This window comes from Cnephaeus nilssonii, assembly GCF_951640355.1.
Source record: "Cnephaeus nilssonii genome assembly, chromosome: 13".
Classification (NCBI taxonomy): domain Eukaryota; kingdom Metazoa; phylum Chordata; class Mammalia; order Chiroptera; family Vespertilionidae; genus Cnephaeus; species Cnephaeus nilssonii.
This window is the reverse complement of record NC_137084.1, coordinates 2,555,392-2,581,677: the sequence shown is the minus strand read 5'-3', so window position 1 is coordinate 2,581,677 and position 26,286 is coordinate 2,555,392. Positions and strand designations below refer to the sequence as shown.

At 54.7% G+C, this 26,286-nt stretch overlaps 1 protein-coding gene across 1 annotated transcript; it reads left to right on the top strand.

Annotated features, from left to right (window-relative positions):
* Nucleotides 1–48: 48 nt before the first annotated feature.
* On the top strand, nt 49–26,286 carry DDB1 (damage specific DNA binding protein 1). The gene is made up of 27 exons (XM_079787642.1): nt 49–275; nt 1,433–1,581; nt 2,580–2,696; nt 3,026–3,247; nt 5,507–5,621; nt 6,322–6,419; nt 7,395–7,553; nt 8,121–8,204; nt 8,750–8,866; nt 9,430–9,532; nt 13,181–13,256; nt 13,493–13,601; nt 15,726–15,904; nt 15,988–16,151; nt 16,226–16,333; nt 16,460–16,667; nt 17,391–17,486; nt 17,580–17,691; nt 18,582–18,705; nt 19,134–19,298; nt 19,927–20,021; nt 22,806–22,976; nt 23,333–23,442; nt 23,620–23,789; nt 23,886–23,988; nt 24,906–25,029; nt 25,585–26,286. The coding sequence occupies exons 1-27, from the start codon at nt 215–217 to the stop codon at nt 25,666–25,668; spliced, it is 3,423 nt and encodes a 1,140-aa protein (XP_079643768.1). The 5' UTR covers nt 49–214; the 3' UTR covers nt 25,669–26,286.

Sequence of the window (26,286 nt, the reverse complement as noted above, 5' to 3'; positions counted from 1 at the left end):
GATTGGCCGCCCGGGGCGCCGTGAGTCCTCCAGGAGGCCAGGTGAAGCCGTCCCGTGATGCCCCGCGCCCCGGCCGCTCTGGGCTGCAACGTGTCTGCGGGGCGGAGGCAGCGGCCGCGGAGTTCGCCGCGCGGGTAGGGCCCCCTGTGTCTCCGCTGGCGTCCGGCTCTCTATCGTCGCGCTCGCGTCTCGACAGGCCGCCCCAGCCCTCGACATGTCGTACAACTACGTGGTAACGGCGCAGAAGCCCACCGCCGTGAACGGCTGCGTGACCGGTGAGGCTGCCAGGGCCGGAGACCCCGGCGAGGGCGGGATCTGGGGGCCCCCGAGGCCTAGGGAGGCCCGCGACCCTGGGGGCGGCCGGGCGGGATCCGGCCCGGGGAATGGAGGGCGCCGGCGGCCGAGGAACCTCTCCCAGCCCACGACTCCAAAGAAGCTGTGTCCACATGCGCCTTTTGGGGTTTAAAGGCTGCTTTCGGGGGTCCCCTTTCGTCCTGGGAGGTCATCTGACCTCGAGGACAGGGACGGGCCCACTAGGACAGAGAGCGAAGTGTGAGTGGGTCGTGCGGTGCTGCTTGGGCCCCGAGATGGGCCTCGTGTGGTCGGGGGAAGGGGCAGTGGTGGGGGCGATTTGGGGGTCAGAAGTTGCCTTCGGGAGAGCCTGGGGCGGGGTGGGGGGCGGTGGAGGGGTGTGGGGAACGCTCGCGCTCGCCCGGAGCTGGACTGGATGGAGTCCTCTTGGCCTGGGGCTGTTGTTTACTCGCTGCTGGGAAGGCGGGTGAGCACGGCCCGACCCAGTGCTGGGTCTGCCTCGTTGACTCCGCGCAGATTGAGAACACAGGTGTCCAGAACCCGGGGATAATCAGTCCTCTTGAACCCGGTTTTCAGCAAAGCGAGGGCCTCAAACTTGCAGCAAATGCTAATTGTGACTCCAAAACAAAACAGCTGTCAGAGAGTTGGGAGCGGTGAAAGTGTGGATGAGGGTGCTTACTGGTAGACGCCGGGAGGCAGGAGGTGTGGACAAAGCAGTGTTTCAGTGCAGAGCTCTGACCGGGTCTGCTTGTTTGGTAAAGATTTGGTGAACATTTAGGTAAAACGAACACTGCCCCCAGCCCAGATCCCTCAGTGAGAGGGTGCGTGTGCCCTCGCAAAAGGAAAAGGAAAGGGGGGGGCGCAGAGCCATCGGGAGGGGGTTCACAGTCATTGTCAGTTGAAGGGCACGCTGCCCTTACGCCCCGTCCAGGTTCTTCGTCCGATTTTCTTAGTCTGATTAGAGAAGCAGCTTTCATGGCCGCGTGAGTGAGGCTCTTTGAGGTGCGGGGTTTGGTGAGATGGGAGCGAGCGGCTGGAGGGAGCTGGAGAGGTCTGTGAATTAAGTGAGAATTCTGAAGCTGTGGCCTTCACAGCTGAGAGGATCTGTCTGTTCCTTCAGGACACTTCACTTCAGCGGAAGACTTGAACCTGCTGATTGCCAAAAACACGCGATTGGAGATCTATGTGGTCACCGCAGAGGGGCTCCGGCCCGTTAAAGAGGTGGGCATGTACGGGAAGATCGCGGTCATGGAGCTCTTCAGGCCCAAGGTAAGTGCTCGGGGTGGGCCCCGCCACGGAGATGGTCCTGTGTTGTTGTATGTCGTTGCTTGGGATGGGCGGAGTAAGGCTTAGGAGAGAAACGACTCCTTTGGAGTGGCAGGCTTTAATTTATGTTCTTGAACAAGCTTCCTAGAAGTGGGAGAAGTTGACGGGAAAAACTGAGCGAGTGGACTTCTGTGAGCAGGGGAAAGGGAAGCAGTTGGAAATGTGGGTCACCATACTGTGGGTCGTCATGGTGACTCCGAGCTTGGCTCTGGAGTAGGGCAGCCCTGGCTTCCGTCCTTAAGAATTCTAACTTTAGGGGTCACTTAACCTTCCAGAGCCTTATTTTCTGTTTGCAAAATGGGGATAAAAGTATCCAACCCCCTGTTATTAAATGATTCAATAACTCTGGGCGGCCCCGTAGCAAGCATTCATTGTTATGTTAATAGTGATCCCATTATTATTATAATTTAAATGTTTTTACTTAATTAGCCATCGTATTACTTCATCATATTGTAATGAATCTGACAAGAAGCAGTGGTTCAGAATTTTAATTACAGCCCCTTAAATGAACAAAATACATTTTGGGGGTCTGTGTTAATAATAAGACTGTAGGCCCATTTTAGCTTCATTGTTATTCACATGTTTTCCCTCTTTCTCCAAATACTTGGAGAAGATAAGAGAAGTCCTTACATTCATCTTTCAGAATTTGAGCGGAATGATTGCGATTAGCTTGATACGGAAATAGACGAAGAAACTGAATGTAGAACAGAGATGTGGAATCGTGACAGTGAGGATTAGATGTTTGCCAGCTTCAGTTCTGGTCTTTCGCACACACCCTTCACGTGTGTGCACTTACGTTTGTTATACACTCTGTAGATTTTCTCTTCAGGGAGAAAAAAGTGCTTAAGTAATTTAGCATGCTTAAAGAACGATGCTTAAAGGCTGGCCAGGAATTTCTGTTTTAAAAAGAACCTCTTTTGATAGCATACTTTGGTTTCCAGGGGGAGAGCAAGGACCTCCTGTTTATCCTGACAGCGAAGTACAATGCCTGCATCCTGGAGTATAAGCAGAGCGGTGAGAGCATCGACATCATCACCCGCGCGCACGGCAACGTCCAGGTGAGGGGCGCCTCTGCTGATGAGAGGCCGCCAGGTGGGGCTGCCAGGGTTTGATGAAGGAAATGACCAGAGAAACAGGGAGAAAACATAAGGGTTTGGGCTTTTAACAAGGACGTCTCTATTTGCTCAGAGTCCAAGGGACAGGGTAAATTAAATAATCCATGGAGCTCAGTGTTTTACAGAAAGACATGCACTGACCCTGGTTTCCTGCATGTCACGTAGGGTCCGCCGGGTTTACCACCTGTCCTAACCCGTCCTGGGAAAGGGGTGCCGGGTCCTCCGTGCTGTGGGCGTGGAGGCTCTCCCCTGACCCCACTTTCACTTCTCAGGACCGAATTGGCCGGCCCTCAGAGACGGGCATCATTGGCATCATCGACCCTGAGTGCCGGATGATCGGCCTGCGGCTCTATGATGGCCTTTTCAAGGTCATTCCCCTGGACCGGGACAACAAGGAGCTCAAGGCCTTTAACATCCGCCTGGAGGAGCTGCACGTCATCGACGTCAAGTTCCTGTACGGGTGCCAAGCACCCACCATCTGCTTTGTGTACCAGGTACGGGTCGGGAGGAGAGGGAGAGGCGGTGCGGTTGGGCAGAGCAGTTCATTCTGGCTGCAGGAACTGCCTGGCTTTCGGGGGCGGGTCGGCGGAAGTACTTACTGTATTTGCTCTGGAACGTTCGGGACGATGTAATGCATGTGGGTCAGGTTTGGTTTGCGACTTGAGCGCAGTGGTACTCACTGTGGAGGAAGCAAGCTCTGAGGCTTGCAGCAGGTTTTAATCCTTGGAGATTTTGTAGGGTGACCCAGTTTATACTTTGTCTTGGTCTCTTACTGGCATGCTAGGGGATGATTAAAGCAGAAATGGCCCCGCCGGGCACCTCAGTTAGAGTGTCGTCCCAATGTGCCAAGGTTGCGGGTTTGTTCCCGGTCAGCGCACATACAGGATCAGCCAATGAATGCATTAATAAGTGGAGCAGCAAATCCATGTTTTCTCTCTCTTCCTTCCTCTCCCTAAAAATATCAGTTGAAAGAACTTAGGAGAAATGATGTGGAAGTTGCCTTCACAAGCAAAGAGGAAAATGTCTTGGTGATGCCTTGTGTATGTCTTCTAAGAAAAGGTTGGCATTTTACTCCGCGCTCACTTTCTGGTGCCTCGCTGGCTCTTTCTTGACTTCTATTTCAGTCTGTGCTTACAGCTCCGGCAGAGCTGATGGTGGGCAGCTGTTCTCCGGGCAGATCTGTTGCGGGGGCAGGGGCAGAGCACTGGATTAACATGCCTGTCTCGGTCAGATCTCAGCCTTTCCTCAGAGGGCCACGCAGCATGAGGTCCTTCCACTGGCATGTCATTGAACCAGTGACGGAAGGAGGCAGCCCGGGTCCGGGGTTGAGCGTGGACAGGGAAGCGCTGACAGCGGTGTGGACTGTTAGAACACACTGACGTCACTATTTGTAGGTTTCTTGGTGTCTCTAGACGGTTCTGGCTCTGAGGCTGGTTGGCATCGGTTCATTCTAAGAAGTTGAAACCGTTCCGGAAACTCGGTTTGCTCTTTTTTACAGCGCGGTAACTAGCAGAGCGGAAATAAAAGCTTGGAATTCCTCTCCCTTCAGTTTTGTGAACGTCAGGTCCTTAAAACTCTGATGGTGGTTATTCTGGCTGCACGTCCAGCCTCAGGGCTGCCAGTGTGACCGTCTGTTCTTTTCTCTGTGTCTCCAGAGGCCCAAATCCGAACCCCAGGCTAAACTTTTTGTGAAGTCGAGTCTTACCCCAATCATTGATGAGAAAATGTTTTCATCAACTGGAAATTACTTTGTCTCCTGTTTTTGTGTCAAAAGTTCCATTTGACAGTATCTGCTTACAGGAAGTGTTTCAGGAACTGTCACAGTGGCTAAGGCGTGGTCCCTGCCCTGAAAAACATCATTGAATTCCTTCCATAACTGTAAACCCTGGTCTGGCCTTTGTTGAGGCCATCCTTCCCCCAAACCCAGCGCTCACATCTCGCAAAGATGGCCGACAGCCCCAGGACCAAGTGAGTCAGGGTTCAGAAGAAGGAGGGGAAGCTGCTGTGGACAGTGGCCGGCCCGGAGGTTTTGACTAACTTTAGAGCAGCAATGTGTCAGCTTCTCCCCACCGTCCCCGATCAGAATGCTTTTAAGAATTTAGCAGATAAATTTTTTAAAATTCGTATGTATGTAGCTTCTCAATAGGTTTGTTTTTTCTCTTTAGCTATTTTGTAATTTCCTTGAGGCCAAGGAATGAATGTAGAACGCGCGCGCGCGCGCGCGCACACACACACACACACACACATCTATGTATTTACTTAGTATCTTATAGTGATTGGTACAGTGTAACAATTTTATTTTTTCTAAATTTTTGTTGTTAATCCTCATTTGAGGATATTTTTCCTATTGATTTTTAGAGAGAGTGGAAGGGAGGTAGACAGAGAGAGAGAGGGAGGGAGAGGGAGAGAGATTAAGAAACATTGATGTAAGAGAGACACATTGATCGGTAGCCTCCAGGGATTGAACTTGCAACCCAGGTAAGTGTCCTTGACCGGGAACTGAGTGACCCTGTGACCCTTTGGTGCGCAGGACGATGCTCTAACCACTGAGCACACTGGCTAGGGCTCATGTTTTCTAATTTGTAAGCGTTTATTGGTGGTTGCTGTTGGTAACAGTAGGCCTCAGTGACAGTCTACCCAGTCCCAGGATGGGAAGGCTGACATGGCAGGAAGTCAGATGCTGGGTGGCGCTCACCTGTCCCTTCAGAGCCCCTCTCCTTTCCTCAGGCTAACGATCCCACCTTCCCCCACAGGACCCTCAGGGGCGGCACGTAAAAACCTACGAGGTGTCTCTGCGAGAGAAGGAGTTCAATAAGGGCCCTTGGAAACAGGAAAATGTCGAGGCCGAAGCTTCCATGGTGATTGCAGGTTGGTTGGGGTTTCAGGAAGTTGGCCTCCGCCCGGTCTGGGCCGTTCCCATCGATCCTGCCTCACCTGCGCTGCCCCGCTGCGTGCTCAGTGCCGGCAGGCATGTGTGCGCTCCAGCATGTGCCGCCTCTCTGACCTGCTTTCCCTTGCCTTCTCCGTTTCTGTCTCTGGGATTGCCTTGTTTTTCACGTCCCCCGAAATAGAATTTTCTTTTATTCGGGATTAACCATAAAACACTGAAATTGATCTGCAGAGTGGCAGATGGCAGATGGCTATTTTATTTTGAGCATAACATTTAAAACGGACAGGGAGCGAGGAGCTTATCTGATCTGACTCCTTCACTTCACAGAGGAGGAAGCGGGGCCCGAGGGCATGGCCCGCGTCTGTGCCTCCTGACCCAGCCTGGCTGCATTCCAGACCCGCACGGCCTGACCTGGGCTCTTGCCACACTACGCGGTGTGTCTCAGCGAGTAGAGTAGAGAAATTTAAAACTCCTCCTCAGTGCAAATTGGCTCCTAAATGGTGGCTCTGATAATGGGGAAAACTAAGCTCAGGAACAAGGAGGAAAGGAAAGGCTTAGTTAGGATGTCTTCAAAAATGACGATGGTCTTCGTTTGCCTCGTGTAACTGGACGAGTGCCCTTGCTGTCTCAGGTCTGGCAGCCCCACGCAGAGCCCTCTAACGCGCCCTCTCTCCTCAGTCCCCGAGCCCTTTGGCGGGGCCATCATCATCGGGCAGGAGTCCATCACCTACCACAACGGGGACAAGTACCTGGCGATCGCTCCTCCCATCATCAAGGTGAGCGGCTTCCCTTTTCCTCTTCTGTCCCCCCCGCCGTTTGACCCTGCTCCTCTCTCCCCACGTGTCAGAGGAGGGTCACAGGTGTCTGCGGTCTGTTCACTGAGTGCATAAGACAGTGCTGGTCATTGGGAATACAGAGAGGCTTGCCTGTTGGTGCTTAAGAAGAGCTTGCGTGCTCACTACGAGAGAAAGAATAGGTTTGCCCTTTCATTGATTGGCCGGGTAACTTTAACAAGGGAAAAGTTTTGCAAGTTTAAGTATTTGCAGCATTCACGTCATGTAAAGTACTATAGTGATAAATGATACAGACTTTTTAAAAAATCCTTGATATTTTTTCCTTTTTTATTTTTATTTTTTAGAGAGAGAAAGTGGGAGGGAGGGGGAGAGAGGCAAACATTGATGTGAGAGAGACACATCAATTGATTGCCTCCTGCACGTCCCGACCGGGGATCTAACCTGCAGCCCAGGTGAATGTCCTTGATCGGGAATCGAACCTGCGGCCTTGCAGTGTGCGGCCGATGCGCTCACCGCTGAGTCACACCCGCCAGGGCAGATTACATAGACGTTTAAAAATTAGTCATAAGAATTCCAAATCTTAAAATTTCAGGTCATAAAAATTAAGCCTTGAGGATAAATCACCATCTGTAGTAGCATTAGTGCTAGGAGGTGAACGGTGGCAGGAGGGTACGTTAACAAACCCTCTGGTAGCCTTTATAGTCCCATGAGTGATTACAGCTGCTCTCTAGTCTTTCTGTTCCTCGTGTCCAGTAGGGTAACATGTGACTGAACCTTATGGGTATGAACTCCTCAGACAGCTGTCCTCACAGTGAACCGCCTCTGATTTCACTAGCACATGCGATGCTGGCGGGTGGGCTTCGTGCCCACGCCGAGGCCGGGTTTGGGAAGGGGAGTGGTTTGCGCTCTGCTTGTGGCCGACGCTTCACCTCTAACGACTGCCCCCCCTCTTGGCAGCAAAGCACGATTGTGTGTCACAACCGCGTGGACCCCAATGGCTCCCGCTACCTGCTGGGGGACATGGAGGGGCGGCTCTTCATGCTGCTCTTGGAGAAGGAGGAGCAGATGGATGGCACGGTCACCCTCAAGGACCTCCGGGTGGAACTCCTCGGAGAGGTAGGGCTCGCTCCTCTGCTGCGTTCTCCTCGGGGCCTACTGACCCCACGTGTGGGGCCCCCACTGTGACTGGGGCTCCATTACCCAGCAACACACGGTCATCCTGCTGTGGGAGTTTGTGTTTGAGTGAGTTAGATGTTGGAGCAACTCACAGGCAGCCAGGCACTACCTCAAGCATAAAAAGAAAGAAAGCAAAAAGAAGGAAAGATTAACCTAGTAATGCTTACAGTACATTCTGGGAGGAGGCTCCCAGAACATGTTAAGAATTATGCAGTGAATTTTAGAGGTTTCCAATAGTTTTGAGGTGATTGAAGTTGGGATTAAAGCGATCATTTGGAGCCGGCACCTTCGAGATCAATTATAGATTTCTCTGACTGTAGGGATGTGATCAGTGGATAGTCAGAAACTTCAGCGATCAGGGCCATTGTGTGGTGTGGCCTGAGGTTTGAAATGGCGAGTTGTGGGCACCATGGCTGCGGTGTGTGTTCTCAGCGCAGCCTGAGAGGGGAGGACGCTGTCCGGGGCCACAGGCGTCCTGATGCCCCCCATGCTGTTGGCCTTCCCTAGACCTCGATCGCTGAGTGCTTGACGTACCTGGATAACGGTGTTGTGTTTGTCGGGTCTCGCCTTGGTGACTCCCAGCTTGTGAAGGTGAGAGACGTTTTCTTCTCTCTGGCTGCTTTCCCACGGGCCTCGCTGCTGCTTCGTCAGGGTTCTCCTGTGCTCAGTGCCCCTCGGGATTCCCTCCGTTCACCCTGTCCCTACTGTCCAGCTTTCTGCGTGATCGGCTGTGCGCCTTACCTTGACAAGCTCTCGTCCTCACGGTTTGTGCAGCCCATGTGCGGGGCAGGGTGCTCGGTGCTGTGGGTAATGATGAGCAAGACCCAGCTCCGTCTGCAGAAGGTCATGGTCTAACGTGCCGCCTCCCCTTTAGAATGTGAACATTTTGGACCTCTGCAGAAAAATACGTGCAAACACTTTCCACTAATTTCCAAACTGCTTCATTAGAAATCCCTGCCTGGTTGGGGTCGCCTGTAGGACATGTTCCTTTGTCAGCAGTCCCCTCCACAGCCTCCTCCCGGGGCGCACAGGGAGGGGCACCCCCCGCAGGACTGAGGTTCTGCGGGGTGAGACCATTTCTCCCGGGGTGGGGGTCTGCTGGGCGTGCTGCAGGACTGACTGCTCTTTCTGCGTAGCTCAATGTTGACAGCAATGAGCAAGGCTCCTACGTGGTGGCCATGGAAACCTTTACCAACTTGGGGCCCATCGTGGACATGTGCGTGGTGGACCTGGAGAGGCAGGGGCAGGGGCAGGTAAGGGGCCCTCCTGGAACGGGTGGTTGGTGTGCCCACTCAGACTGCCCTCCTGGGTTTGCCTATGGGGAGCGTGCACTGCAGATAACTTTTAAGAGCCTCACTCACTAAACCAGTGGTAGAAGGGTAACCACCATTTATTGAGTTGAGTGCCTATCTTGGTCTGCCAGACACTTGATATACATCATAACCGCACGAGCACCCCGCTAGATAGGGGTTCTTGGCCATCTCAGAAGGGCTGAGAGAGATTCTGAAACGCGTCCAAGGTCGCACAGCTAGAAAATGGCAGGTGTGTCTGATTCCAGGGCCTGTGATCTTCCCAGTAAACTGGGCCCGGGGTGGAGGGGGAGGGAGCGTGCGAGGTCAGTAGCAGGAGCCTTTGCTTTTTGGACCGGGATGTGCTTCCTGTCCTGTCAGGACGTTGGAGAGACCGCCGAGCCTGCATCCTCAAACCCAGCTCCCCAGGCAGGGTCCTGGGGTCCAGGTGCAGCCGATGTGCGTGCTGGGCCTCAGCATGAGGGCCCAGGCCTGGGGGCGTTTGGAAACCTTGTCTCTCTCTGCAGCTGGTCACTTGCTCGGGGGCTTTCAAGGAAGGTTCCTTGCGGATCATCCGGAATGGAATTGGAATCCACGAGCATGCCAGCATTGACTTACCCGGCATCAAAGGTAGCCTTTTGGTGGATGTAGGATGCAGATCTTACTTGAATGACCTTGTCCTTGTCCTTGTTACATGTTGGGAAGGCACTTGGGTGAGAGCTAGAGGAAAGCTGATCAAACAGAGGAAAGAATGAAGAAGTCACGGTGCCGTGGAGTGGTGGAAGCTGAAACATGCCTAACAGCTTAAAAAGAGCGCTGCTGACCAGCATTGGACAGTGAAGGGGGAGGATGGGGAGGGAGATTACAAGGTAATTTAGTGTTGTGTTTAGGGAGCCGCCACGGGAAGTGGGGACTGAGGAGATCATAGGAAGGCAGAGTAACTTCGAGGACAAAATGCAAATCTTCAAGCCCAGGAGAGTTGATATAATCAAAAAGATCAGAGAAAGGCTACATAATGAAAGACTTGCAGTATATAAGCAGTAAACGTAACAAAGTAATACGACAGAACTGACACCAAACATATGTACGAGTATCTGTATCTCATATCAGGTACCTGGCACCCTGTTAGTAAATGTACATGGGCTCAACTCACCTATTACAAGAAAAAGGTGATCAGATTGAATAAGAAAGCAAAGCCAGTTTAAAGTTGTATATATGAGCTACAACTAAAATGAAGTAATTCAGAATGTAAAGAAACAGGATGGGAAAAGAAAAGAAATAGAGGTTTATGAATTAGAAAGGAAGAGGTCATATAACTAACTGCAAAACCCAAGAGAATCAACTGAAAAACTAGACAATAAGAATTTATTAGGGTGGCAAGTTATAAAATTAATGGACTGAAGTCAGTAACTTTCATTTAAAAACACAGCCCTCGCTGATTTGGCTCAGTGCATAGAGCATCGCCTGCAGACTGCAGGGTCCCAGGTTCGATTCCAGTCAAGGGCACATGCCCGGGTTGTGGGCTTGAGCTCCAGTAGTGGGCATGCAGGAGGCAGCCGATCCATGATTCTCTCATCATTGATGTTTCTTTCTCTCCCTCTCCCTTCCTTTCTATAATCAACAACAACTATATATATATATATATATATATATATATATATATATATATATATATGTATACGTATGTATGTATATATATATGTACATACACATATATATATACATGTATATATACACACGTAATAAAAGATATTGTTTTTAAAAAATAAGAACACAATTAGAAGTTATAATAGAGGGAAAGAGGTAATTTGCAATAGCAGCAAAAAGGTAAAATACCAAGGAATAAGTCTAACAAGAAATGTGCAAAATCTATACATAAAACTTGAAAGTACTCTTGAAGGATTAAAAGGCTAGCTTGTTCAAATAAAAAAGATATAGCCAGGTCTTATAAATAGTTAGAAAGCTGTTCTGACTTTTTATACGCAATGTATCAATATCAGTAGGTTTTTCTTTGATGACAAGGCAAAGTCCAAATAAAAAGAACAAGAAACAAAAGCCAGGAAAACTTAAGAGCAGTGATGCAGGACAAGCCTTATCAGATGGTAAAACATATTATTAAGCCCTGGCTGGTGTGGTTCAATGGTGGGAGCACCAGCCTGCATACCAAAGGGTCTCGGGTTCGATTCCGGGTCAAGTGCACATACTTTGGTTGCAGGTTCAATCCCTGGCCCAACCAATTTATACATCTCTCTCACGTCAATGTTTTTCTCTCCCTCTCTTTCTCTCCCTCTTTCTGTCTCTCTTTCCTCCCCCCCTTCCTCTCTCCCTCCCTCACTCTAAAAAAGCAATGGAAAAATATCCTCAGGATTAACCAAAAAACATATATATATGTAAAAACTAAACAAAACATAAACTTAAGAAACTAAAAGTGTGGTTTGGTGCAAAACAGGCAGAGTCCCATGGGCAGACTCAAAAGTCCAGAAATAACAATAATGAGGGAATTTAGTGTATGATAGTGGCGGCATCTCAGTTCAGTGAGACAAAGGTGATTCTTTTTAATAAATGATGTTGGGGTAACAGTCATTTGGGAAAAGATAAGGTGGAACCCATACTGCACAGTGTACACCAGGGGTCCTCAAACTTTTTAACCAGGGGACCAGTTCACTGTCCCTCAGACCGTTGGAGGGCCGGACTATAGTTTAAAAAAAACTATGAACAAATTCCTATGCACACTGCACATATCTTATTTTGAAGTAAAAAAAACAAAAGGGCAAAAACACCCGCATGTGGCCCGCGGGCCGTAGTTTGAGGACGCCTGGTGTACACCTTGCTAGAATCTAAATGGATCAAAGACTTAATGTAAAAAGAACGAAGCCATACCAAAGCTAAGAGCAAACGTTGGTGAATTCCTTTCTAATCTTGGAGTGCGGAAGGTCTTTTAAACTGTGACTCAAAGTACAGGAGCTAAAAAGAAAGATTGATAAATTCAACATCAAAAAACCACACTCCTACGTGATAAAGACAAAACACTGTGAAGTTAGAAGAAAGGGCACACTGGTTAAAAACATGTTATTTTCTAACCAAAGACCCATTCTCCCTAATTTATAAAAAAAAAAAAATTGCTAGAAAGAGCACCAGATTTCCTGTCCTCAATTTGGCAAAAGACATGAATGGACAGGTCACAGGCCTCACTTTGTATTAAAAGAAATGCAAATCAAAACAAAGTAGTGATAGCATTCTTTGCCAGGTGACCAAAACCCAGAAGTTTGGCACCTTACGTTGGTGAGGCTGTGAGGAGCTGTGTGCTCACTAGCGATGCCTGCCCAGCTACAGCCGCAGCTACTGATCTACCCGCAGCCCCAGTCCTGGGCGTCTGTCCACAGACCTTCATCTGCAGCAGATGACATAAGCGTCAGGTTATTCTCTGGCCTGTGTGTCCCAGCAAAACCCACTGAAAAGTGCCCAGCAGTGGACTAGTAAGCTGGCACAGCCACGTAATGCAGTACCGTGCCACTGTCACAAACAGGGCCTGCTCCGCTCTGATAAGGGCTCGGTGTGTAACGAGAAAGCAGGCTGCACAACAGTGTGTAATGGGCTCTTTTACTTGTATTTGCTTGTAATACAGTGTTTACCTGTTTCCCTAAGTTACAAAATAAAGTTGAATTATTAACCAATGTTACCTCAATAAATTTAATTAAATAAATTGGAAGGACAAACTAGAAACTATTCTTTTTAAAAATATATATATTTTTATTGATTTCAGAGAGGAAGGGAGAGGGAGTGAGAGAGGGAGAGAGAAACGTCAATGATGAGAATCATTGACTGGCTGCTTCCTGCTCTCCCCACACGGAACTGAGCCCGCAACCCGGGCATGCGCCCTGACCAGGAATTGAACCGTGACCTGGTTCATAGACTGACGTTCAACCTCTGAGCCACACTGGTCGGGCTTGAAGCTATTCTTGTTGATGACTTATTTGAAGGATGGGTTGGAGGGAGGGGTAAAGGAGTGAGACTTCTGTTATATTTTTAAAAAATAAATTAGATTTTGAATCATGTGAATGTATTATCTGAAATCAAATTAGAAACTTTAATATGGCAGGCCCCAAACTGTTTTTGGAATGTCTGACTTCTTCAGAGTCTTACTACCAGGAGGGAACACAGTGTGTGTTTCAACTGAGGACGGATTCCAGATTCTCCTCTCTGCCCATGGGGGCAGCTGGTCCTTCCTCAGATGTGTTGGTCTGTGCGGTGCGTCTCAACCCTTGACCTTTGTTCCAGGCCTGTGGCCACTGCGGTCTGATCCTACCCGGGAGACTGATGACACTTTGGTGCTCTCCTTTGTGGGCCAGACGAGGTAAGATGAGCCCGGCCGGCTCCAGGGGCTCCTGGGAAGGCGGCGGGCGCTGGGCCGGCTCCGGGGGCTCCTGGGAAGGCGGCGGCGCTGGGCCGGCTCCGAGGGCTCCTGGGAAGGCGGCGGCGCTGGGCCGGCTCCGGGGGCTCCTGGGAAGGCGGCGGCGCTGGGCCGGCTCCAGGGGCTCCTGGGAAGGCGGCGGGCGCTGGCCGGCTCACTGAGGCTCCCTCCCGCTGCAGAGTCCTCATGCTGAACGGGGAGGAGGTGGAGGAGACGGAGCTGACGGGGTTTGTGGATGAGCAGCAGACCTTCTTCTGCGGCAACGTGGCTCATCAGCAGCTCATTCAGGTAACGACTGAGGAGGGGCAGGCCCCATGTCCTTGAATTTGACCTCGAGTGCAGTGCAGAGCACCCTCGGATTGTACAACAGTCCGTGTTTATGGCCCTAAAAATAATGTTAAAGGGCTGGAAAACGTTAAATTACTTGATAACCCAGTGCTCAGAGAGAACAGTTCAACAACTCTTCTCTTGGGAGTTGTTGCTTTTAACGCCGTTTCCTCTGCAGGTGTGTGTGTTATGTGTTCACATGATCTCTGGACTGGGCTTTCGTATAGCTGTGTTGAGCGTGACTGTTTTAGGACTTAGACCCTGTCTTCTGAGACACTCATTTTCCTCTTTATAATATTAACACGTACTTACTGGGAAAATACAGAAAAGCACAAAGAAGAAAAACAATTAGTCATAACGCTACCATATCTGATTATTGGCAGCGCTTTACACATATTAGTTGTTTGAATCAGAGTTCTTCTAAATGTCCTGCTGTGGGGCACTTGTTATCCTGGAGGGCCTGATTGCTGAGCCCCGCCCCCTCGCCCCGGCAATCTTTATGTTTGGAGTGACCCCATGCTCTTTGATTGGCACCCCCACCTCACCTCTTGAGCTGTTCTCCATTCTGGCAGAGTCGGTGTTTGCCAGTGGAGATCAACACTTGAGTGCCTGAGGGTTATTGAACTGTTTCCATCTTTTATCCTCTCCCTTTTAGCCAATCAGCGGTGGCGGACTTGGTAGGAACTGGAGGGAAGGTTCTTTCTGTCTGGACTGAGTGTGGGAGGGGCTGATGCTGATTGCTCTGTTCGTATTTTCTAGCTCGTGGCCTGAGCACTGGCACAGCTCAAATCTATTACGAAAGGGCTTTCCTCTTACATATGAACTCCATTTTGATAGTTAAGGTGAATCGATACATAATGCCATCAACCTGCTTTTTGTTTCATTTCAGTGATGAAATAAATTTATAAAACGTCAATATAATTTTGTGATTTGTACGCAGTAAAGAACTTGGATATTAAAAAGCCTCACAAGTTTCCATCATTACAGAGTTGACACCTTTTCCAAGTAACGGTCCATCATTTGTTAGCGCTCCTGTTTAAAGAAGGCTCTTGCTCGCTCCTGCAGCACGTTTCCACATGACCGTTTGTGCCAGGAGCAGTAGTCCGGTGATCGTGGCTGTGCGGTCTCTGCATGCCAGGAGCATATGCCTCTCACTCAGCATTCCTGTCCCTTCTACATGGTGGCTGTGGGCTTAAGCGATCCTTCCCTCACCCCAGGGCCTGACATTAGTGTGTCAGAAGCTGCAGGTCGGACTGGCTTAAACCTCTCTCTGCTTTTATTGATACGCCTGTGAATGCTGAATATCAGGTTTGGAAAGGGGTCAAGATGTGTCATTCAGACCTTGGTCTTGGCTGATGGGCTGCCCGTAAGGTGGTAAGAATGTTGAACACCGTCTTGGGAGCCTGTCAGCATTATGACCTTGGTAAGTCTTACATTCTATAGGTATCTGCAAAAGGAAAATAACAAGGTTATTCTAAGAGTGCTTGTTCTTTCCAGCTCTAAGTTCTTCATTTTACTGCTTTACATAATATGTTTTTTTAAAAGTTTCAACCGTCACCAGGAAGTACGGTTCATGAGTAGACACCATAGTATCTCATGAGTCCGTGATCTCATTTGCTGTGGCGTATGGTACTGGGGTCAGTGTGAATAGCTAATAAGTTGACTTTATGACCAAGAATTTTTGGGTGATAATGCGTGCTGTCACCAAGTGTATCCCTTTTGCTTTTAACGTGTATTATTAAAGTTGGTATGCTATCCTATGCATTAAAAGAAAGAACTTGGGTATTTTAGAGGTCTCATTTTTGGGTTGATAAAAACTGCTGGGCTGGCGTCACAGGGTCTTACGCTGCTGGTTCCTTTCCTTGGAGCCTCACTCAGGATGCAGCAGGCCTTTCCGGTGGCAGGTGTGCAAGCTGTAAACTGCCTGAGGCCAGTCTTCATGGGGCTTCAACGACAAATCACATTGTAATTCATCACTGCAGGGTTTTGGCAAAAGATCCACCCGGTGAAGGAGGGCTCACCGAGCGCATTCCTCGGGCAGCCGTGGTCCCTGCCAGGCCCGGAGACATTGCTTTCTTCCTCCAGATCACGTCTGCCTCTGTGAGGCTGGTGTCTCAGGACCCCAAGGCCCTAGTCAGCGAGTGGAAGGAGCCGCAGGGCAAGAACATCAGCGTGGCCTCCTGCAACAGCAGCCAGGTGGTGGTCGCCGTGGGCAGGGCGCTCTTCTACCTGCAGATCCACCCGCAGGAGCTCCGCCAGATCAGGTGTGTGCTCGGCCCGCCGTCCCTCCCTGCTCTGGCCTCTTTCACCCTGGCTTCTTCCCGCTGCCATTTTCCTCTCGGTTCAGCCACACAGAGATGGAACACGAAGTGGCCTGCTTGGACATCACCCCCTTAGGGGACAGCAATGGGCTGTCCCCTCTCTGTGCCATTGGCCTCTGGACAGACATCTCGGCCCGGATCCTGAAGCTGCCCTCTTTTGAGCTCCTGCACAAGGAGATGCTGGGTGGAGGTACGGATCTTGTACGGACCGGGTGGGGATTGGTCAGAACGTGGAACAATAACTGGATGTTCCCCTCCCCCCAGAGATCATTCCTCGGTCCATCCTGATGACCACCTTTGAGAGTAGCCACTACCTCCTCTGCGCCTTGGGAGATGGGGCGCTGTTCTACTTTGGGCTCAACATTGAGACAGGTGAGAGCAGCGCTTTCCCCGGGAGGCTGGCTTCCCGCCGCTTAGCCTGAAGATGCTGCTTGGGGACCTTCCCAGCCCAGCTGTCGCCCTGTCCCTTTCCTCCCTTCTCCGATGCCGTCTCTGTAGGCCTGCTGAGCGACCGCAAGAAGGTGACCCTGGGCACCCAGCCCACGGTGCTGAGGACTTTCCGGTCGCTTTCTACCACCAACGTCTTCGCCTGCTCTGACCGCCCCACTGTCATCTACAGCAGCAACCACAAGTTGGTCTTCTCCAATGTCAACCTCAAGGAAGTGAACTACATGTGTCCCCTCAACTCCGATGGCTATCCTGACAGGTGAGCCTGTGTCTTCAGCAGGAGCCAGCACTGAGCGGCGTGGCGTTTTCCTCAAACCCCCCCCCCCCCCCCCCCCGCGTCCTTCCCCAGCGTCAGTCAGGACAAGCTGAATGGGAAGGGCAGCGCAGAGGCGCTCAGAGCTGGCTGCCAGAGAAATCCCGGGAAGCTTTGTAAAGTCCAGATCTTCTCGACTCCTTCTCAGTTCTGACTCAGCAGACCTGAGGTTGGACCCCAGAATCCTTATTCTCAGGAAACCTCAGGTGCTTCAGATGACTAACCTGCAGCTTCATTTTTTATTTATTTTCTTAACCTGCAGCTTTAGAGATCGTTGTGTAGTTCCCTAGAGCGGACACCGGCGTCCCAGCACTGCCTGGGAACGCGTGAGAAACGTTAGGGTATTTCCTGGGGGAGCAATCTGGTTTAGCAAGCCCGCCAGCAGAGTTGCTGTTGAGGTCTCTGTTGTAGATGCTGATGCTGTCAGCATTAAATTGAAAGCTCGTCAGTCTCAGCCTAGGCCCACCCAGCCAGTTAAGTGAAATCCGCGGTAGGACCGGGCGTCCGGATTGCGACGTCTCCCCAGGCGCCCTTAGCCTCGGCGTCAAAGTGGAGAGCCGCTGCCCTGGAGGAGCTGTGCGATTCTGCCCGGTTTTCTCCCCGTGGAGTTCCCTCCTAGAATCCTGTCCTTCCCGGAGTCTCCTCACTAAACCCAGACCCTCTTTCCAGCCTGGCACTGGCCAACAACAGCACCCTCACCATCGGCACCATTGATGAGATCCAGAAGCTGCACATCCGCACGGTGCCGCTCTATGAGTCTCCCCGGTGAGGCGCGGCGTGGGCGGGAGCGGAGGGTGGTGGGAGTGGAGGGTCGGAGTGGGTGGAGGCCCCGGATCGCTGACAGGCACTGTTCTGCAGGAAGATCTGCTATCAGGAAGTGTCCCAGTGTTTTGGGGTCCTCTCCAGCCGCATCGAAGTTCAGGACTCGAGTGGGGGCACAACTGCTCTGAGGCCGAGTGCCAGCACCCAGGTGAGGGCAGGGGACAAAGGGCATGGTGTAGGGACAGGCTTCTTCTTTTCAGCTTTGCCAGGGCATCTGGTCTCAATCTACTCAGCTCTGCCTGTGGGAGAGAGCCATGAGCCACAGGTGGGCACAGCTGGCTTCAGTGGAACTTGACTGTAAAACAGGCAGGAGCTGGATTTGGCCCCCTCGCTGGAGGGCTGAGAATTCGGGGTACGGGTGGCTGTCGGTGGCTTTGCTGCTTGGTAGCTTTGCAGGTTGAGTAATTCTTCTCTCATCAGTGGGCACTTCGTAGGGTGTGCGTAGTGGGGGACAGCGTAGCATGATAGTCAAGAGCATGGGATTGGAGTGACAGCTAGCCTCGAGGCTCATTGCTAGCTGCTGACCTCAGGCAAACGTAGCTTTCATTTTTTCTCATCTGCGTGCTCGTGACAGGCCACTCCAGAGCTGCACCTGCGGGGAGGCTGGCTGAGCTTCCCATTCCAGCTGCTCTGCCTGTCCTGCTGCCTGATCTGTGATAGGGCTTCTTCCCGATTCCGTCTTCCTGTCGCTGGAAGTGCTCCCCTGCTCTTCCCCTGGGAGAGGTGGGGTCTGTCGCGTTCTTAGGTACCCTGGTTCCTCCTCAGCTTTGCTGGATGGATGTGGCATCGCTGTCTCAGTGGTCTCTGCTGACCCTTAGATTCCTGTGCTGTTTTGGACCGCTGTCAATTCCAAAGGAAATTTAGATCCTTGTCCGCGTCCCATGTCCTCCGAAGCCCGCTGCTCCTCAGGTTCCACTCGAGCTGCCAACCTCGAGTTCTCGCTCAGACGCGGTCTCTCTGCCCTGGTCCCGTCGGCCCCGGCCTGATGCTGCCAGCGCGGTCTGCTCTCGGGGTGCTGAGTGTCCCTTCTGTCCCCAGGCCCTGTCCAGCAGCGTCAGCTCCAGCAAGCTCTTCTCCAGCAGCACCGCCCCTCACGAGACCTCCTTCGGGGAAGAGGTGGAGGTGCACAACCTCCTCATCATCGACCAGCACACCTTCGAAGGTGCGGCCGCCGTCATCTGTACCTGCTTCTCCCGAAACCAGGCCGCCGGTCCTGATGTATTTCAGAATTTGGTGGACACTGTGCTAGACGGTCCTCAGCGAGGAAGGCAGGAGGGCGGGGCCTCCTAGGCCAGGGCAGGCTGGTGGGGGAGTCTGTGGGGACAGGAGCAGCAGAGGGCGGGGCCCCTCAGGCCAGGGCAGGCTGGAGGGGGAGTCTGTGGGGACAGGAGCAGCAGAGGGCGGGGCCCCCTCAGGCCAGGGCCCCCTCAGGCCAGGGCAGGCTGGAGGGGGAGTCTGTGGGGACAGGAGCAGCCGGAGGCGCTGCACTGGCACCACCTGGGCTCTGCCCGGAGCCGCACTGCGAGCCTCCAGTGCAGGGTTACGTGCGCGGGGGGTCACCGCCAGTCACCCTCTGCCCTCTCCCCCTAGTGCTCCATGCCCACCAGTTTCTGCAGAACGAGTATGCCCTCAGCCTGGTCTCCTGCAAGTTGGGCAAAGACCCCAACACGTACTTCATTGTGGGCACAGCCATGGTGTACCCGGAAGAGGCGGAGCCCAAGCAGGGTCGGATCGTGGTGTTTCAGTATTCGGATGGTAAGTGGCACGTCTCCAGCCTCGGAGGGCTGGGAGGCTCTGAAAGGAAGCAGCCTGTTCCAGGTTTCAGAGCCTCAGCTGCGCAGCGGGAGAACGGGTGGTAATGGTTGTGCCATGAGCCTCTCCCCTCCTCTCACGCTGTCACCTGAAGGCCTTCTGGAGTAGATGAGCGGCGGCACGTACTCGCGAGCATGTGCTGCTGCCTTTTCTGCTCTTGGAGAGGCAGAAATGGGGAGAGGCGAGGGAGGAGTAGGAGAATCCAGTGCTCGAGTGAGAGACTGATCCTGGCTGCTCGGCCATTTAGGACTTATGTCCCGCTTCGAGGCGTCGTGTTCACTCCTGTATCTTCACACGTCTCCCCCACCCGATGCGGCCTAAGACTAGCTTTCAGCCCAGAACCTTGAACAGGTGGACGCGACGGGATTGGTCTCCCTCTTGAGAGAGCTGGGCACTCCAGGCGGGGAGCTCGGGGACATGACCTTGAGGCTCATACGTCCGTGTGGCGACCCCAGTCTACACGGGCTGTGTTTCCTGCCGCCGGGGGAGCCAGGCCAGAGGGGACTCGAGTTCCCGTGGAGTAGCCGGCGTGGGCTCATCAGGAGGAGACTCAGCCTCTCTTTCTCCCCAGGAAAGCTGCAGACGGTGGCCGAGAAGGAAGTGAAAGGGGCCGTGTACTCCATGGTGGAATTCAACGGGAAGCTGTTGGCCAGCATCAACAGCACGGTGAGGCCCAGCCCCGGCTGTCCTCCCTCGGCTGCGCACCTGGGGCACAGGCTGTCTCCCCGTTCTCCCGGGCGCGTGTCCAGTGCTAGCGATAAAGCGGGGTGTGTGTGTGTGTGTGTGTGTGTGTGTGTGTCCAGTGCTAGCGATAAAGCAGGGGGGGGGTGCGTGCAGCTGGGGGCCCAGGGGGCTTGGGTTAGAGCAGGTGTCGGGCTTGGCTACGTGGACCGCAGGAGCATCTGATCCGGAGGGCACTGGGTTTGAGCCAGGGGAGTGGCCTGCTCAGGAGGGTCCTGCGTGCGGAGCCTCTGTCCTCATGGCGGTGGGGTGCGCGGCCTCCCGGTCATGGGGGTGCTCACCAGCCCGGGGCTCTGAACCCTGCAGGTCGGGGGTTTTGTGGAGACTTCATCCTGTGGGCACGAGGGGTTACCTCGGTCTCCAGCCCCGTCCTCCCAGAGGAGGTGGACTGAAAGTTCCAAGCTTGTAGTCATGGCTTGGTCTTCCGAGCGACCACCCCATCCTGCAGCTACCCAGGAGTCCCCAGGAGTGGCCTTACCAGAACAAGACGCCCCTCACCCGGGAAACTGAGGGGCTCGGGGGCTCCGGGAAAGGCGCTGCTGTCACCCTATCGCTTAGGAAGTCGGGGCAGAGACCGAACCTGTCTTTGCGCCGTGGCGCCACCAGGGGTTCGGTGTCCGTGGGCATCTTGGTGAGGATGTCGGGTAGCGGGATGAGGGAGGCGTGGAGCCAGGCGAGCGGTGGGCGGAGATGGCAGCGGGCCGTGTTAGTGGCACTGAAGCTAAAGGTCCGGGTGAAGTCACGTGAAACCAGGAGGGGACTGATGAACGGCACGTGCCGCCCGCGGGTCAGGTCACCTCACGGTTAGAACTGGCCATTGGCTCTCGCAGCGTGGGAGGAGGGGCACTTTGGTTGAGAGGTGGGAGGAGGGGAACGTGATGGCAGGGGGTTCCGCCGAGGCGAGGAGGAGAGGACCGGAGTATTGGGAACCTCTGGGCGCCTGGAGGTAAAGAGGGAGCAAAGGTAAGGACAGGACCGGACGGACTCGCGGCTCCAGCGAGGGCGCACTGCTGCGCTCTGTGAGCGGCCGGCGGCGGCTCTGGGAGCTGGGGAACGGTGACCTCGCCCACGGCACTCTGGAGTTACCTTAACAACGGGCTCTAAGGGGGTCAGACAGGTTAGAGGTCAAGGTATTGGAAAGAGAATTCTCTGTGTGGGTGCTAAAGTGACCAAGCATGATAGGACTGTTGTATGCGAGAGAGCAGGGGGGTGGGGTGGAGGTGGGCTTGTCTGGTGGCGCCTGTAGGGGAGGAGGTAGGAGGCTGGAAGGGCAGGCTGGGGGTGCTTAGAGGGGCAGGGGGAGGAAAAGAGGCCCGTTGAGAGGGCCCAGGGCCCTAGGAAAAGGTCTTGGTTTTCGTCAGAGCAACAGGGACCGGCCAGGGGACAGGCCGCCCGGCCTGGTGGCAGCGGCTCGGAGGGAGCGGGGCTCTGCAGGCCCCAGGGGTTGCGGGAGGGGCTGGGAGCTGTTGTGGAGTCCGTGGCCGTCTCAGAAATGCCACAGGAGCCACGCGTGTAATTTAACCGCGTGAATAAACGCAAAAAGGAGCAGGTGAAGTTAATTTTAGTAATGCATTTTATTTAGCTCATAGAGTCAAAGTATTACTTAACGTGTGACAATATAAAGACTTGGTGAGACGCTTTCCTTTTTTTCACACTAAGGCTTCAGGCCTGGTGTGTTTGCACTTACAGCGCATCTCATTGGGCCAGCCGCCAGCCGCGGTTCTGTAGCCTTGTGGGGCTAGAGGCCACCGCACTGAACAGCGAGGTCTAGTACCTGGGCTGAGGGGGGTCTTGGGGTTTTGGTGGTGTCTGACCGTCTCCCTGTGTGGCGGGGTGGAGGCCCAGCAAGGCCCACTTGCCCGAAGGCGGGGTGTTCTGGGCACCTTGGCCCTGCTGCCGGAGGGTGGCAGCCACTGTAGTTGGGAATGACTCCTGGAGGCCACACTTGTGGAGCGAGGGTTCTTTGGACACATCTCAAGAAACCATGGCTTCGGCACCCTGTCCGGGAGCCGCTTCATGTGCAGAGGCCGCTGGGGCAGGGCGGGGGGGGGGGGGGGGGGGGCGGGGCACGGGACCTGGGACCGCCTGCAGGGGGGCCTCTCCCGAGAGTTGAGTGTCTGTGTCAGCCTGGGTTCTGCCAGGTGTCTGTCTGCCGACGACCAAGCGTCTTCACTCTCTTGGCGACATGGCTGTGACTGCAGCGACAGTGAGTGGAGGAGAAGGAGCCCCGGCTCGGGGCCCCGGAGCCTTCGTTACGCGAGGCGGTTGACTCGCCCATTCACGTCCCTCTCGTTGGGCTCGCGTCACAGGTTCCAGGAACGGACACGTTTGAGAAGGGTTCGGAACAGGCGGATTTTGGGGAGGCAACCTTGTTCCTTTCTGATGGCAAGTTGGAGATGGGTCTTCTTTCTAGAATATTCTGCAGGTCTGCCACCAAACTCAGTCACAGGAAACCGTCTTTTGTCATCTTCCTAGTGGTGCTGGCATTACCGCTGACTTAGCATTTGTCTCGCCGCTCCTTTTTTACGTAAAGGAAAACCGTGTTACCAGTTTGAGGTGCTCGCTGCTTTCGTAGCTCGTAAATATAAATCCTGGCATGTTCACGCGAGCTCTCGTCAGGCCGTTTCACGGCCCACGTGCCCTGGTGACGGGCTGAGGGAGGACGAGGACAGGGCGGGACAGTCCTGTGAGCGGCCGCGGTGCCCCCAGGTGCGGCTGTACGAGTGGACCGCGGAGAAGGAGCTGCGCACCGAGTGCAACCACTACAACAACATCATGGCGCTCTACCTGAAGACCAAGGGCGACTTCATCCTGGTGGGCGACCTCATGCGCTCCGTGCTGCTGCTCGCCTACAAGCCCATGGAGGGCAACTTCGAGGAGGTACGGGGCGCGGGCCTCGCTCAGCCGGGCCCTGCCCGGGGTCTCTGTGGCGAGGGCAGGCAGCCCCGGGGGACAGAGACCCCGGGGGACAGAGACGTCGTTCCTGGAGGGCACATCCTGGGTCGGTGAGGTCTTCCCCCAGCCCCACCCTGAACCGTGAGCAGCTCCGTTTCGGGGTCATCGCAGCCACCGGGCTGCGTCGGCCCGAGTGGGGAGAAGCTCTAGCGTGGCCGTTGCCAAGCCCGGGCAGGGCCTCCTCGGGGCAGGCTCTGGTTTCTGGCTGAAGGACGGCGGGCCCAGCGCCGGCTCCACGCACTCCGCTGACCGTTCTCTGGTTTGCACCCGCTCGCGTTCAGATTGCTCGGGACTTTAACCCCAACTGGATGAGCGCCGTGGAGATCTTGGACGATGACAATTTCCTGGGGGCTGAGAACGCCTTTAACCTGTTCGTGTGTCAGAAGGACAGGTGGGTGACAGCGTGGGAGGAGGGGCCGGGCCCCTCTCAGGCTGGGGCTCCTCCAGAGTCCAGGCTCTTGCTGGGAGAAAAGGCCACAAGCAGCCCCTTCAGGCAGCCCCCGCTGCGGGCTGGAGCCCAGGGAGGCGCGGGGGCTCCGGGTGGTGAGTCTGTCGCGCTGCCTTTCAGCGCGGCCACCACCGACGAGGAGCGGCAGCACCTGCAGGAGGTCGGGCTCTTCCACCTGGGCGAGTTCGTCAACGTCTTCTGCCACGGCTCCCTGGTCATGCAGAACCTGGGCGAGACGTCCACGCCCACGCAGGGCTCCGTGCTCTTCGGCACGGTCAACGGCATGATTGGTAAGGCCGCCTGCTGGGCTCCCACCTGCCTCCTGCTGCCGCCTGGGCTGCCTCACTGCCCGCAGGCTCTGCAGCTCCGGCTCCTTTGCTCCGCAGGCCTGGTGACCTCGCTGTCCGAGAGCTGGTACAACCTCCTGCTGGACATGCAGAACCGGCTCAACAAAGTCATCAAGAGCGTGGGCAAGATTGAGCACTCCTTATATCCTTCCCGAGAGCCTCTTCCCGGGGAGCGGCCGACCCCGCTGCTCTGGGCACTGCTGTCCAAGCACCCTAGCGGCTCCCGTGGGACCAGGCCCTGGTTAGCTTAGAGGACAGTTCCAGCGCACAGCTGTAGGGAGAAGAGTATAATTAACCCGTACGTATCGCCCCGTGTCACCTGGCTCATCTTGGAGACGTACATTTATGTCCCTGAAACCGTCTGCCTCTGGCCCTCCTGGCATCGCAGGTGGAACAGTCAGTTTCTATGACAACAGAGGAGCCTCCTTTCAGAAACCGTGTTGGGGCATTAATGTCGGAGGGCCCTTGCTAGAGAGGCTGGCAGGAGCTGGGACAAGTGAAGAAGCGGAAAACTCCAGAAGCCCAAGGATCAGCCTCCCTCCCAACCCCAGGGACACCCAGGGTTCAAGTAGTGGGCGTCTGTTTATTGTGGGGGATTTAGAGGGCCGCCCCGGCAGGAGGCGGGTGCAGCTGGGGGCTCCTGCTGTGAGTCCGTGGCATCGGTCACGCTGTGACAAGGCGGTGTGGCCTAGCTGTAGCTGGGGGGAGGCTGAGGTGTAGGTGGGGCATGCCTCTCGTCTCAGCCTAGTGGGTTGAGCTGTGCAGACGTGGCTGGGCCTGGAGGAGGGGTTCCCCGGGCGTGCACACCCCGCCCCCTGCCCTGCAGCCCTGGAGCCTGAGCTGCACTTTAGGAAGCCTGTGGTGAAGATCGCCCTGCTGAGAGCCGTTGGGGCGGGTGTGATTCCCCGGGTCTTTCGGTTCCAAGGTGGTGCAGAGAGCAGCGAGGCTGCCAGGTGGGCCCGTTTCCTCTCCTGGTCCCGGGGTCCAGCTGGTGGCTGACCAGAGGGGTGGCGGAGGTAAGGGCGTTTCCACGGATGGCACATTCCTTAACTCCTCCACCTGGAGGTCCTTTCACACGGAGCGGAAGACAGAACCGGCCACCGGCTTCATCGACGGGGACTTGATCGAGAGTTTCCTGGACATTAGCCGGCCCAAGATGCAGGAGGTCGTGGCAAACCTTCAGGTGAGCTGTGCGGTGTCCAGCCTGGGCCGCCACACAAGTCCGTTGCAGGCCGGGCACGCTGGGACCGCTGAACTCCGGCGCCTCCCTCCTCACTTCCCAGAGACCAGTGGCCCCTTGTCTGTGTTCTGCTGCTGCCCGGGGAGTGGAGTCTGAGGACCAGGAGGTGTAGCTGAGCTCGCCTCCTGGGTCCCCACCAGGCGCCCGGAACTGTACCCATGGGGCCCTGCGCTTTAGCAACAAGGGCACCTCGGGCCATGTTGGGATTCCGGCAGACCCACAGGAGGGAGGCAGGGCCAGAACCCCACCAGGAAGAGAAGGGCCCCCGGAGCTGCAGTTTGGGGTGTTGCTCCCTGGAGCTGGTGCCTCTGGGGACCACCCTATCCTGGAAGTGCGGAATGTTCCCCAGGTGGCAGCTCCGAGCTAGCTCGTGGTCAGTAGACCTGCTGGGCCATACCCCACGGGAGAGGTGTGGGCCTCAGGGCTCCCTGGCAGGCATCCCCTTCCCCAGGGGGAGAGCCCCTCGCGGCCCACACACCTTCCTCCTTCCCTCCGCAGTACGACGACGGCAGCGGGATGAAGCGAGAGGCCACCGCCGACGACCTGATCAAGGTTGTGGAGGAGCTGACGCGGATCCATTAGCCAGGGGCAGGGTTCCTTCTCGCAGACCCTCTGGGAGGCTCGCCCTCCCGTCTCCCCTCCCCCGCCGCTGTCTTCTCGGCCACGGGAAGCCTTTCCCTGAGCCGCTGTCCCAGAAGCCACAGTCACCGTGTGGAAATGGGGGTTTCTTAGAACTAAACCCGCTCCCGGGACCCCGGGGAGTGGCTGTCTCCCTGGATTTTTAATGTCGCACCTGCTTCCAGCCCCACGCGGGACACCAGGCCTTGGTGCAGCCGCCCTTCCAGGGAGGGGTGCCTCCATGGCTGAGGGGACGCTGTGCGTGTCACACCGTGCGCTGTCCTCTGCTATCTCTATTTAGGTGGGGTGTGGGGGGCCTTGGGGACAAGGGAAGAGGGGCGGGAAGGGTTCATTGTCTTTGAAGTGAGGGCTTCCTTTTATTTCCTTCTGTTGCCTCTGAGAGCTCTGGGTCTGGAGACCTGACCACCAGGCCCTGGGTGCCTGATTGTAGAATCTGGAGATGGTGGGTGGTCCCCAACCACAGCCTTTGTGTGTCTGGGGAGCCGACTGCCTTCTGCAGCGAGGAGGTGGGTGGGCGGATGGTGGTTAGTTTCCAAATAAAGTAGAGTCTAAGAAGAAAGA

Bases quoted from the DNA above. Each gene is read 5' to 3' on its own strand.
- DDB1 (XM_079787642.1), top strand. From the start codon at position 215: ATGTCGTACAACTACGTGGTAACGGCGCAGAAGCCCACCGCCGTGAAC. The intron at 16,334-16,459 runs GTGAGAGCAGCG...CCGTCTCTGTAG, and splicing joins TGGGCTCAACATTGAGACAG to GCCTGCTGAGCGACCGCAAG. The intron at 23,790-23,885 runs GTAAGGCCGCCT...TTTGCTCCGCAG, and splicing joins CACGGTCAACGGCATGATTG to GCCTGGTGACCTCGCTGTCC.